The sequence below is a fragment of the Pongo pygmaeus genome, chromosome 4 (assembly GCF_028885625.2).
Source record: "Pongo pygmaeus isolate AG05252 chromosome 4, NHGRI_mPonPyg2-v2.0_pri, whole genome shotgun sequence".
NCBI classification, from domain to species: Eukaryota; Metazoa; Chordata; class Mammalia; order Primates; family Hominidae; genus Pongo; species Pongo pygmaeus.
Genome location: NC_072377.2, coordinates 94620721 through 94633841, shown reverse-complemented (window position 1 = coordinate 94633841; position 13121 = coordinate 94620721). Strand labels below are relative to the sequence as shown.

Sequence of the window (13121 nt, the reverse complement as noted above, 5' to 3'; positions counted from 1 at the left end):
ATCTACAGATTCAATGCAGTCCTTATCAAAATTCCGGTATCATTTTTCTATTTTCACAGAAATAAAAAAAAATTAAATTCATATGAAACCACAAAACACTCTGAATAGCCAAAACAATCTCAAGCAAAAAGAACAAGGCTGGATGCATCACACTACCTGACTTCAAAATATAAAGCAATTATGATCAAAACATCTTGGTACTGGCATAAAAACAGAGTGACTGATCAAATGGCATAGGATAGAAAGCCCAGATATTAACTCACACATTTACAACCAACTGATTTTTGACAAAGGTGCCAAGAACACACAATGTAGAAAGAGAGTCTATCCAATAAATGGTGTTGAGAAAACTGGATATCCACATGTGGAAGAATGAAATTAGACCCATATTTCACACCAAATACATAAATCAACTCAAAATAAATTAAAGACCTTAAGTTATAAACTACTCAATGAAAACAGGGGGAATATCCCAATGACATTAATCTGGGCAAGGATTTTTTTATTGATTCCAGAAGTTCAGGTGACAAAAGCAAAAACTGACAAATGGGATTGCATCAAACTAAAAAGCTTCTGCACAGCAAAGGAAACAATTCACAAAATGAAGGGACAACCCAAAGAATGGGAAAAAACATTTTAAAACCATACAGCTATCCGATAAATGGTTAATATCCAAACTATATAAGAAACTCAAATAACTCAATAGCAAGGAAACAACCCAATTAAAAAATAGGCTAGGCCAGGCCCAGGGGCTCACGCCTGTAATCCCAGCACTTTGGGAGCCTGAGGCAGGTGGATCATGAGGTCAGGAGTTTGAGACCAGCCTGGCCAAGATGGTGAAATTAGCTGGCATGGTGGCCGGTGTCTGTAATCCCAGCTACTCGGGAGGCTGAGGCAGAAGAATCACTTGAACCCGGGAGGCAGAGGTTGCAGTGAGCCGAGATTGCACCACTGCACTCTAGCCGGGGCGACAGAGCAAGACTCTGTCTCAAATAAAATAAAATAAAATAAAATAAAATAGGCTAAAGACCTGAAAAGACACTTCTTAAAAGATGTCTTATATATGGCCAACAGGTTCATGAAAAAAATGCTGATCACTAATCATTAGGAAAATAAAAATTAAAACCAAAATAAGCTATCACCTCACACCTATTAAAATAAGTCTTATTAAAAAAAAGAAGAAGAGGAGAAAAGGAAATCCTTGCAGATGCACTGTTGGTAGAAATGTAAACTAGTAAGATGTCATGGAAAATGGTATGGAGGTTCCCCCAACAATGAACAGAATGATCCAGCAATACCCACTTCTGTCTAGGAATATGTCAAAAGAAATTGAAATCGGTATGTCAAAGGGATATCTGCACTCCCATGTTCATTACAGCACTATTCACAATAGCCAAAATGTGAACTCAACCTATATATCTATCAACAGATGAATGGATAAAGAAAATGTGGTATATATACGTGATAGAATACTATTCCGTTTCAAAAAAAGAACAAAATTCTGTCATTTGGGACAACATGGATGGATCTGGAAGACATTATCCAAGTAAATAAGCTAGGCACAGAAAGACAAATACTGCATGATCTCACTAGTTGTGGAATCTTTTAAAACTTGAATTCATAGCAAAGAGTACAACAATAGTCGCCAGGGTGGGGAAGAGCAAGAGAATGGGAAGTTGGTGGTCAAAAGGTACAAAATTTTGCCTAGACGAGGAATTTTTGAGATCTGCACACCAGGGTGACTATAATCAATAATAATGTACAGTATGTTTCAAAATAACTGAGTACATTTCAACTGTATCATCACAAAAATGTTAAGTGATGGATATGTTAATAGCTTGATTTAATATTCCACGTTGTATACATTTATCAAAACATCATACTACACTCAATATATGTAATATAATTATAACTTGTAAATTAAAAGTAATACTAATTTAAAAGTTAGACATAAATAACCTGTGATTCCTGGTCAGTAGTTGAGGTGACTGAAGGTAACACTGCCTAAATGTTAAATGCCTGATAAAGAAAGCAGTAGCTGGGACCTAAGGGAAAAATTCCAAATACTGACTCCTGTATTTGTGCTAAATCTTCTAGTCTTTGCAATCAATATAATTTACTTTGTACATTTTAACATTTGTGAGTTCAACTATCCCCACGCATGGATGTCTCCAAAATCCAAACCTTTAACACCAATTTCTTCCTGATTCTAGTTCCACATCTCTACTAACCACCTACACATGCTTCTATATTATCTCAAACTGAAGACGCCTATAAACAAGCTCATCACATTTCCCACTACAGACATTTTCTGTGTCTTTTCCTAATTTAAAACCATTCTCCTCTCAATTGCCAAGGTATAATAATTTTTGCTCCCCACATTTGAACAGACATTAAGTGCTGTTGAATCTTCATTTCTAACTTCTCTTTCCCACAAGGATTTTCATTTCTAATTTCTCTTTCTCACAAGAATCTTCATTCCTAATTTCTCACCCCAGCTAAAGGCCCTCAACTCTTGCCCAGGCAGTTGCAAGTTACTTCATCCAGCATATTCTATACACCAAAGCTATGAGGAGTTGTAAAACATGCCTTTGATCATCATTTGCCATTGAAAAGCCTTCAAGGATTTCTCTATCTCACTACTGCTGAGTGTGATCCAGGGATCTAAGAGACATTGAAACCCTTTTAGAGGATTTCAGAGGTCAAAACTATTTGCATAATAATACGAAAATAATGCTGTTTTCATAATAATGCTGTTTTTCCACTTCACTCTCATTCTTTCATGAGTGTATAGAACTTAGCAGAGGCTAAATGACTGATAATACTGCAGTAGACTGAATTCAGATGCAGACATGAGAACCCAGACTCAGACAAGTACTGCCTGATCTCACTTATATGTGGAATCTGAAAAAGTCAAACTCAAAAAAGCAAATTGTAGAATTGTGCTTGCCAGGGGCCAGGGCGTGGGAGAAATGGGAGATTTTGATTAAAGAATACCAACTTTCAGTTATAAGATGGGTAATTTCTGTGGACCTAACCTACAGCATAATAACTATAGTTAATAATAATGTATTGTGTACTTGAAATTGCTAAGAGACTAGATTTTAAGTGTTTTCATCAAAAAAAAGGTAAATATGTGAGGTAATGGATGGGTTAATTAGCTCAATTGAGGAAATACACATCATTATATGTATATCAAAATATCACATTGTATATCTTAAATATATGTAATGTTTATTTGTCAATCAAGCCTTAATAAAGATGGAAAAAAGTTAATTAATTAAGAGAATCAGTTGGGCACAGTGTCTCACGACTAATCCCAGCACTTTGAGGCGGGAGGATCTCTTGAAGCCAGGAGCTCAAGATCAGCCTGGGCAACACAAAGAAACTCCACTTTTACAAAAAAAAAAAATTTTTTAATTATGTGGGCATGATGGAGCATGCCCGTAGTCCTAGCTATTCAGGAGGCTGAGGCAGGAGTATGGCTTGAACTCATGTGTTCAAGGCTGCAGTAAGCTATGATTGCATCACTATATTATAGCCTGACAAATGAGCAAAATGCTGTCTCTTTAAAAAATTAATTAAATACATAAATAAAAAGTAGAATCTACATACCATGTATTAAACCAGACATTAAAGAGATTTTCAAAAATTAAAATAAAACCAATGCCACTCTTCTCATAAAAGTGTTCGTTTTAGAAAGTGTTTTTTAAAAATAACGTTATATTTACACATAATGAGTATATAGCTGTCATTTTAAAATAAATGACTTTAAAATTTCTCAGTTTTAATCTCTTACACAATAAATACGAATAGATTCTAAGACCAAAATGTGTGAAAACTGCTGGATGATTTGAGGCACAGGCATACCATGTGCCTGCCATTCCAGGCCATCTTCTCTAGATTCCAGTGTTGTATCTCCAATCTCAGCACTACAACATTCTGGTCAAATCCTCTGTCCCTGGCAGTTTCATCTAGCAATGGTGCCCTCAATGCTATAAACACATCTGCCTTTCTCCTTTGCTCATACCTTTCCCTCTGCCCAAAGTGTGTCCTGCCAATCCACGCAGATATAGCTCAAGCTCTCTCTTAACTCTCTTAATCACTCCAATTCTACTCCTCACAGAGCAAATGGTATTGGTCACTGAAATGGTCTGGCTCTGTGTCCCAACCCAAATCTCATGTCAAATTATAATTTTCAGTGTTGGGGGAGGGACCTGGTGGGAGGTGATTGGATCATAGAGATGGATTTCCCGCTTGCTGTTCTTGTGATAGCAGGGGAGTTCTCCCAAGATCTAGTTGTTTAAAAGTGTGCAGCACTTCCCCCTTCACTCTCTCTTTTTCCCTCCACCATGTAAAGAAGGTGCTTGGTTCCCCTTCACCCTTCTGCCATGATTGTAAGCTTCCTGAGGCCTCCTAAAGCATGCTTTCTATACAGTCTGTGGAACTGTGAGTCAATTAAACCTTTTTTCTTCATAAAATACCCAGTTTCAGATAGTTTTCTAAAGCAGTGTGAGAATGGACTAATACAGTCCTGTACCTTGAATTAGTATCTTAATATTTTTTCTTGCTTCTCCAACCATACATTAAGGCTTTTAAGTAGAGGAATTCTTCACAGCATTGTAACACTGACTTACATATAATATCAAATTAATAACTGTGTGCCATTTAATTCATACAGAATTGCCATATCTCAGTTTAAAAGCAGGACTGTGATTCATCCAGAGTCACCTATGGAGCCACTCAGGCTTGGCTCACAAATTCTCTAGACACCTCAACAGGAGACATGATGACCCACTGTCTGTGTCTCCTCCCTACGCTATGAACACCCACCCCATGAGCCAGCTTGATAAGCTCACCATGCCAGCTGGCCTCAGCTTCATCTCCTTATCATCACTGGCCCACCCAAAGGATTCCTTGCCAACCCTAAAATAATCCTACAACCTGCAGACAGCAATAATACCTTGGGTTCTCTCCAATTGACTTTGTTTCTGAAACCACAGTGATTAAAAATATTGCTTATGTTTCTGACGTGTGGATTAAAGTACAGAAGACCAAGAAAGGATTTCAGACTGTGGAGGAGGTTGGCAGAGTTCATGAAGCTGGAAGAATTCTCATAGTCATTCTCCAACTTAAAAAAAATTCTTAAATGTAAATACTTGCTATTGCCATATACATACTTTCATATTTTAAAAATACATATTTAATGTCACTCTTCATGTTTCTCTAGACAAAAGAAATATATTATTTTTATTCTTCACTAATATTTTCCTCCACATTTTAGTTATTCTGATTATTCTCAAGCCAATGTCCATTCTGAAAGTATTGATCTGCAAAAAGAAAATTGAAATTCAGAAGAATTTCAAAAAATTATAGGATTTCTGGGAGGAGTATTGTAAAGACCTTGATGTTACATTCTTATTAAAATACCCAGAGTCGGGTGGGCGTGGTGGCTCATGCCTATAATACCAGCACTTTGGGAGGCCGAGGTGGGCGGATCACAAGGTCAGGAGATCAAGACCATCCTGGCTAACACGGTGAAACCCCGTCTCTACTAAAAATACAAAAAAATTAGCCAGACGTGGTGGCGGACGCCTGTAGTCCCAGCTACTGGGGAGGCTGAGGCAGGAGAATGGCGGAACCTGGGAGGCAGAGCTTGCAGTGAGCAGAGATTGCCCCACTGCACTCCAGCCTGGGCAACACAGTGAGACCGCACCTCCAAAAAAAAAATACCCAGTGTCTGGCAATATGACACTAAATCTAAATCACTGAGATTAAAATCATTCCGGCTTTCCATACTACCTTTAGAATTGGTGAGCAGTTGAAAAGTCCTTACCTATTCCTGAGGCTGGTGTGAAGGAGTGGATTCTGTTAACAGCAACAAAATCTAGGGACTGCAAATACCTGAAGGAAGACTGTCCCATCTCCCAGATGAAAATATCAATTGAATTCTGATCTCCTACAATAATGAAATATAAATCAAATCTTAATGCAAAAGTTACAGGAAAAAATGACAAAATTACATAATAAAACTACAATAAAAATATCAAGAAACAAATTTCCTCAGAATCCATTTAGTCTAATAAAAATACAAGTTAATAGGAAGTACTTCAAAAGTCTTTTTGCATTTACTGCATGACATGAATACATTATTAGTCATTAACCATGATATAATGTTAAAGAAAGAACAAGGACAATTTTTTTTATTTTTTTAGGAATGTTGCAATTTTACCCATGAAAGTTCTACTCAGCAGCAAAAAGCAAATTTTCCTTCCAAGAATATTCTGAGTCTTATAAAAAGTTTTGAACATTATTTATTAATACTATAAATTATTCATGGCACCTCAAGTAAATACATATAAAAAGTTACTTGTTTGCATCCTGGGTATAAAATATTCATGTATCTTTCAACTTTACCTATCTACTTCCAATTTTGTTTTCATATAACTTTCAGGTAGTAGTCAGAACACAAGATTAGGGGTATAATGCTTAACTATTTCTCAAAAATCCATTTACAGCTGACAATTAATACTTATCTATCAAGAAATATTCTACGGATTAGTAAAAAATTATTGCAAGGGCATTTTCATATAAAATATACCATATGAATGCTAGATGATTTCAATAACTATATATACACTACAAATACTTTATCTTCTCACCTCGAAAGACATTTTTGGCAAATATCAAGTAAATATCATTGGCTGAGGACAAAGCCTCAACTTCTGTTGTCCCACTGACAGGCACCTCTTGAAAGTTAATAAACCCGCTGCCAGACCATCTGAATAAAAGGGAGTTCAGCCTGGCATTAGCCTGGGAAATGGCTAAGAACACAGAGCCTCCCTTGTTGAACAAGGCCATGGTCAGCACACCTCGGACAGGGAGTTTTTGATGCAACACGAAGCTTCTTCCATTCCACCTGAAGACCTGAAGGAAATGTTGAAATACAAAACCCTTTATGACTAGGAATTTAGCACTTGCAAGAATGTAATCAATACCATATGTTTACTCTCTTGGATCCTTTTATTTGATTAAAAAGATACTTTCATAAATAAGAAAATACGAAAACTGATGCTCCCTCGCTGCTCTCTCCCTTATCTAATCTGTGTGTGCACATATATGTCTATGCACATAAGTACACATACACACACACACAGAGTGAATGAAAGAGAAGTTATTTGAAAAGAAATCAGTATCAAATGTACATCTGGGTAAGGGTTGGTGACAGCAGGAAAAGGGAAAGCTAAAACCAGGAAATAAACTACATATGAAAAATTTAGAACTGAATAAGAAACATTCTAATGCTGCAATATTATTATCAATTGCTCGAGCAATAGAATACAGAGAAACACCTAAATCCTTTTTGTCCCCATGGTGGCAGTCAATGCACGCAAGGTTTCAGGGTAAGTGTTCATAAATGCAAAATTAAAATTCAGACCCTACCTGAAGGCAAGCTGGTCAATGTCACAGAAAATTATACTTATTCAGTCAACAATTAGGAACTTTTGAGCCACAGATATTATGCTAGGAACTATGAATACAGCGGCCTTTCCCTTTATGGATCTTATTAACTATTAGGAAAAGGTAAACAAGAAACATATCAATAATTAAGTCAATGTATGAGTATAAAATGAGTCAAGTACTGAAGATGACAATTAGGATGGTCTGATACAGAATTATGAAGGTATTTGGGAAATCAAGTTAGAAGGAACAACATGACAAAGTTCTTAAGACAGAAAAAGTTGGTCATTATCTGAATAAAGACTGGAAGGAATCTGATAGTGCTGGGAGAATGATGAGAGTTAAGGCTGGAGAGGTAAGATCATCATGGAGTACCTTCCATTAGGGTGACCATATAATTAATCACCTAAACAGGGATCCTTTAAAGAGTGAAAGGGGCAATATTAATAACAATACCAGAACAGGCATAATCCAGTACTTTCCAAGGCAAATCAGGAAATATAGCTATCCTATGTTAAGCCCATATTAAATAATTTCAAATTTACTCTAAGTATAACTGCAAATCATTGAGTGGTTTTAAAATCAGAAATAACATTAGTCAAATAACATTTTCAAAAAATGCCTCTAGTTACTCAATGGAGAATGGATCTGAGGAGGTCAAGGAAATTCAGAGAACAGCTAGGAGGACACTATAATGGTGTGGAAGAGAAATAGTGGGGACCTGGAGTAGGGAGGAGTAGAGACAAAATGTCTCCACTTATTGACACATATAATAAAAAATACTTAATGATAAACTCGATGTGAAAGAATAAAAAGGAGTAAGTTCAAGACCAGCCTGAGAAACATGGTGAAACCCCATCTCTACAAAATACAAAAAATCAGCCAGGTGTGGTGACACACGCCTGTTGACCCAGCCACCCGGGAGGCTAAGGTAGGAGGATCACCAGAGCCCAGGAGGTCAAGGCTATAGTGACCTGTGACCATGGCACTGCACTCAAGCCTGGGCCACAGAGCCAGACCCCATCCCCCCCACTTAAAAAAAGGAGTAATCAAGGAAGAAATATCTCAGGATTCTGTCCTAAGCAACTGAGTTCGTGGGGTTGCTATTTCCTGAGATGAAAGCTAGCACTGAAGTAACAAGTTTCATAGTGAAAATCAAAGGTTCAGTTTGGGATATGTTAAATATTATGTACCAAAAATATATTTAAGTGAACATGTCAATAGGCAGTTAGGTATGTAGGCCTGGAATACAGAGGAAAGGCTACAGATATAATTTAAAATACACTAGCCTATTGCTGATATTTAAAACCATAGGATTGATAAAAGTATCCAGGTGAGTGACGAGAAAGAAAAAAAAAATTCGAACTATAAGTGAATCTTTCTGGAAAACTCCAAGACATCTAAGTTTACGAAAGGGAAGAGGAACTGGCAATGGGGACTGAGAAGGATCTCACACACACACACACACATACACACAGAGAGAAAGGGAAAAGGAAAATTTGTGTAGTGTGTTAGAAAGCAAGGTAAGATTTATATTTGAGGATGAGGTGACTGTCACATGCTGGTAGAATGTACAATGATTGCACAGAAAAACACCCACTGGATCTGGTAATGCAGTTGTCATCGGTGAGCACAGGGAAGTAAAGACAAAACAAGTAGATAATTCTTTCAGGATGTCTTACTATAGAAGGGAGAAAGGAAATGAAATGAAAACTAGAAGGGAATGACATCAGGGGAGGAATTTCTTTTTAAGCTGGGTGAAGCTGGAACATTTAGGCTGATTGTAGTAACCAAATAGAGAGAGAGAGACGTCAGAGATGGAGGGAATAGCTAAACCTTATGAGGACAAGATGAGCACCTATGTGAGAGGCCTGGCTTTTTAGAAGGGACACTTTCTCTGTCGTAGCAGGAATGAGGAATAAGATTGGGTTTCAAGTGGGTTTTTGAATTTGATGTTGGGAAAATGAATAATACCCCTTTTGGTAGCTTTCACTTCAACAAGGGAATTAGCTGAAAATGGAAATGTGAAGCATGTATGGAAGTTTAAGGAGTGACAAAAGTTATCAAATAAGCATTACTAGAATTACAAGCTCTAGTTTACTAAAGAAATGTGGGATTTCTGAGGTGATACTGAATGCCCGTGTGGCAATGCTAATCATGAATTTTTAGTGATACTCTCTGTCTGGCTGTGTGATTTTTCTCCACAATGTTTTGCAATTCAGTTAAATTCTAATTAAATGTTCACTTTTATTATTGCATTATCCTTGGCTCCTGAAGACAATATAATATTTTATGACCCTGGTGTTTAAAAATTAACTTTTAACTAACCAGTCTTTATATTCTACTTTACCACAATCAAATTCTGGTTTTCTTTTATACTAAACCAGCAGATCATACCTTTGGTAAATTTCAATTATAATGTTAAAAAGAAAAGCAAAAAAAACCCACTTCATTTTAAAAGAATCAAACCTGAGTTAATTCAGAATCATCTCTTTGACTTGCAATGATTAAATAATCTTGGCTGTCTGAAGTAAAATATCTTACTTGAGAACTTTCCAGAATAATGATTGTTTGTACCTGCAAGGGAAGAGTGGGAATGAAAACTTAAAGGAGAGTTGAACTAAGAAAACCACTGAACACACTAATAGCATGAGTTACTATCTGAAGTGCAAGACTTAAAAAATTTTAATACCAAGCTACGCATAACTGTCATTTTAAAAAGACAAAAATATCCCCGGATTAAGATACTTTGCTAAAATGTATATCAACTCACAAAAAGTCCTTTTTCACATTAACATAAAACATACATTATCTTCCAATTTGAATAATCTTACAAATCTTAATTTCTTTTAAAGAAAGCAATCTATTTAAAAATGAAAATTTTTTTACCAGGAATAATTTAAATCCAGATGTGAATGTAAACACACTGTTAAGAGAAGGCTTTTCATTTCTTTCTTCATGAGTAATCACAAAGTAGGGAGAAAAACCAATATTAAAGGCCTCACAAGTTTTAGGATTTTCTATATTTAAATCCTAGAAAATAAGGAATAAGAATACAGTTATTCATGATACATCGAAAATTTATCTGCACATTTTATTTTTGTACTATAAAAAAATACTGATGTTTACCTCAACTGGAATAAAAATCCCCTGCCATCGGTAAACAGTAACAGATGATTTTCTTAACATTATACCATATATTAAATTTTCCAAAGTAAAGAAACACCAGCCAGAAGCTGATTCATCCAAAAAACTTTGAAATATGGAAAACACAACATCCATTCCCCCTGAAAAACACGAATCATGGTTTACTGGTTTGTTATTCCTTCAAAAACTTACATATTCTAATTTATTGTTTAAACAATGAGACTAGTGCATTTGTGACTACAAATGAAAATCCTTTCATGACGTGTGTGTGTATGAGTGTGAAAAGACACAAGTAAGAAAACTTTAACTACAAATAATGAATTTGTACTACAAATAAGAATTTTTTAAAAATTATTATTTGAAAACCAAGAAAATGCGTTAAAGCTCTGCTTTATACCTACACATACTTTTCCAAGGTGTATTTAGAAATAAATACTAAATGTGGCTGGGCACGGTGGCTCACGCTTGTAATCCCAGAATTTTGGGAGGCCGACGTAGGTGGATCACTTGAGGTCAGGAGTTTGAGACCAGCCTGGCCAACATGGTGAAACCGTTCTCTACTAAAAATACAAAAATCAGCTGGGCTTGGTGGTGTGCGCCTGTAATACCAGCTACTCGGATGGCTGAGGCACGAGAATTGCTTGAACCCGGGAGGCGGAGGTTGTAGTGAGCCAAGATAGTGCCACTACACTCCAGCTTGGGTGACATGGCCAGACCCTGGCTCAAAAACTAACTAAATAAATACTAAATGTATATTTTAAAGGGAAATATGCAGAACATGATTTTTATCAACTTCTGTAAAGCTGATGAAAATATAACTGAGAAATTTTATAATAATACCCTTTATAGAAACATGATAAATATTTGGTTTAAAAAATTTACGTGATTAATTTGAAATTATGCCCATCTAATTTTTCACTTTATACTTTATATATTTTAAGAATGCCAAGCAGACTCACATATTTCAAATGGCTGTCAAGGTTTTATCAAACTGCTACAACTGGTACATGTTTTAAAATTTTGTGCTACAAAAAAAAAAGAAACAAAAAAGGGCAAAAATAAAAATCCCCTAACTAATGAAGAGTAAAAATTTTTTTTAAAATGTATAATCTCTTAACATGGCTGCTTCCCTCCAAAACATTAAGTTCTTTTTAAATTTTGGTTAATGGTGTGAACATGATGCAGTAAGAACAACTATCAAGGTTGAAACCTGGGCTCCCTATAAACGATTGATCATTTTTAGATTACCAAAATTCAAGATAATTTGTCAATGCCTTACATGTAATATCCAATAGCAATTTCCTTTCCTAAAAATCCAGCATTTTAAATTTTTATGTTGCTCCCTTTTAAAGGTATACTGCAGATTTTTCATTTAGAGTCCCAAATGGTCCTGACATATGGACAAATCCTTCTCTAAAATAGTTCAAGATGACCACAAATGAAGAATAAGCAATGACTGCTAATGATTAAGAATCTCCAACATGTGCTCTCATGAGTACTTCCAAAAAACACATGCAAAGTCCAAGCAGTAATGGAGAAATCTAAATTAGAAACCAGAATTTTTCTTTTTTGGATCCCATCTAAACTTGTCTTCCACATAACCATACCACTATTAATTATCTCCTTTTTCTTCTAAATATTCAACATTTCTCTACCTTTTCCATCCAACCTACACATGCTTAGGTCTCTCCAAACTAAACATGCAAAAAACCTTCTGAATCCTACACCACACCACTACTACCTTCTCCAGGTCCTATCTTCCCTGCCAAACTTCTTGAAATGGTTGCATATATTTGAGGTCTCTCTTCTTTCACCTCTATTCAAAATGGTATTCAGTCCCCATCTTTCTATACAAATAGCCCTTTCTATGGTCATTAATGCCTTCTATGTTGCTAATTATAATAGTTATTTTTCAGGTTCTCATTTTACTGGACTTCTCACCAGGGGTTGACACTGTTTACTTTTTCCTCCATTTTAAAGCACTCTTCTGCTGGTATCTGCCATCCTGTTTTCTCCTGAGTTTCTTACCAGGTCCTCTAAGTCTCCTTTGCTAGGCCATCATCCCATATCCTCAGCCATTCAAGTTGAACCTTCTTATAGTTCAGTCTATAGTGTCCTCTTCCCTTCTCCATCTTCAGCTTTCTTGTCAGAGTATTACATCAATTTCCATGACTTCAAATACAATATATATAGCTAAAGTTCCCAGGTTTATCTCTCCAGCAGAGACCTTTTTTTTTTTGAGATGGAGTTTTTGCTCTTGTTGCCCAGGCTGGAGTGCAATAGCGCAATCTCGGCTCACGGCATCCTCCACCTCCTAGGTTCAAGCGATTCTCCTGCCTCAGCCTTCCCAAGTAGCTGGGATTATAGGCGTGCGCCACCAAGCCCGGCTAATTTTTTTTTTGTATTTTTAGTAGAGATGGGGTTTCTCCGTGTGGGTCAGGCTGGTCTCGAACTCCTGACCCCAGGTGATCCGCCCACCTTGGCCTCCCAAAGTGCTGGGATTACAGGCATGA

General features: G+C 36.4%; 1 protein-coding gene across 6 annotated transcripts in view; it reads right to left on the bottom strand.

Annotated features, from left to right (window-relative positions):
• Window positions 1-13121, bottom strand: part of ADGRV1 (adhesion G protein-coupled receptor V1) — a 593238-nt gene that overhangs the window by 407735 nt on the left and 172382 nt on the right. For all 6 annotated transcript variants that reach the window (XM_054488480.2, XM_063664978.1, XM_063664980.1 and 3 more), the window contains exons 46-50: window positions 10591-10748; window positions 10351-10494; window positions 9931-10038; window positions 6663-6927; window positions 5837-5959 (exon numbers count right to left, since the gene is read on the bottom strand). In XM_054488480.2, coding sequence (XP_054344455.1) covers window positions 5837-5959; window positions 6663-6927; window positions 9931-10038; window positions 10351-10494; window positions 10591-10748 — 798 coding nt within the window. The remainder of the gene's footprint in view (window positions 1-5836; window positions 5960-6662; window positions 6928-9930; window positions 10039-10350; window positions 10495-10590; window positions 10749-13121) is intronic.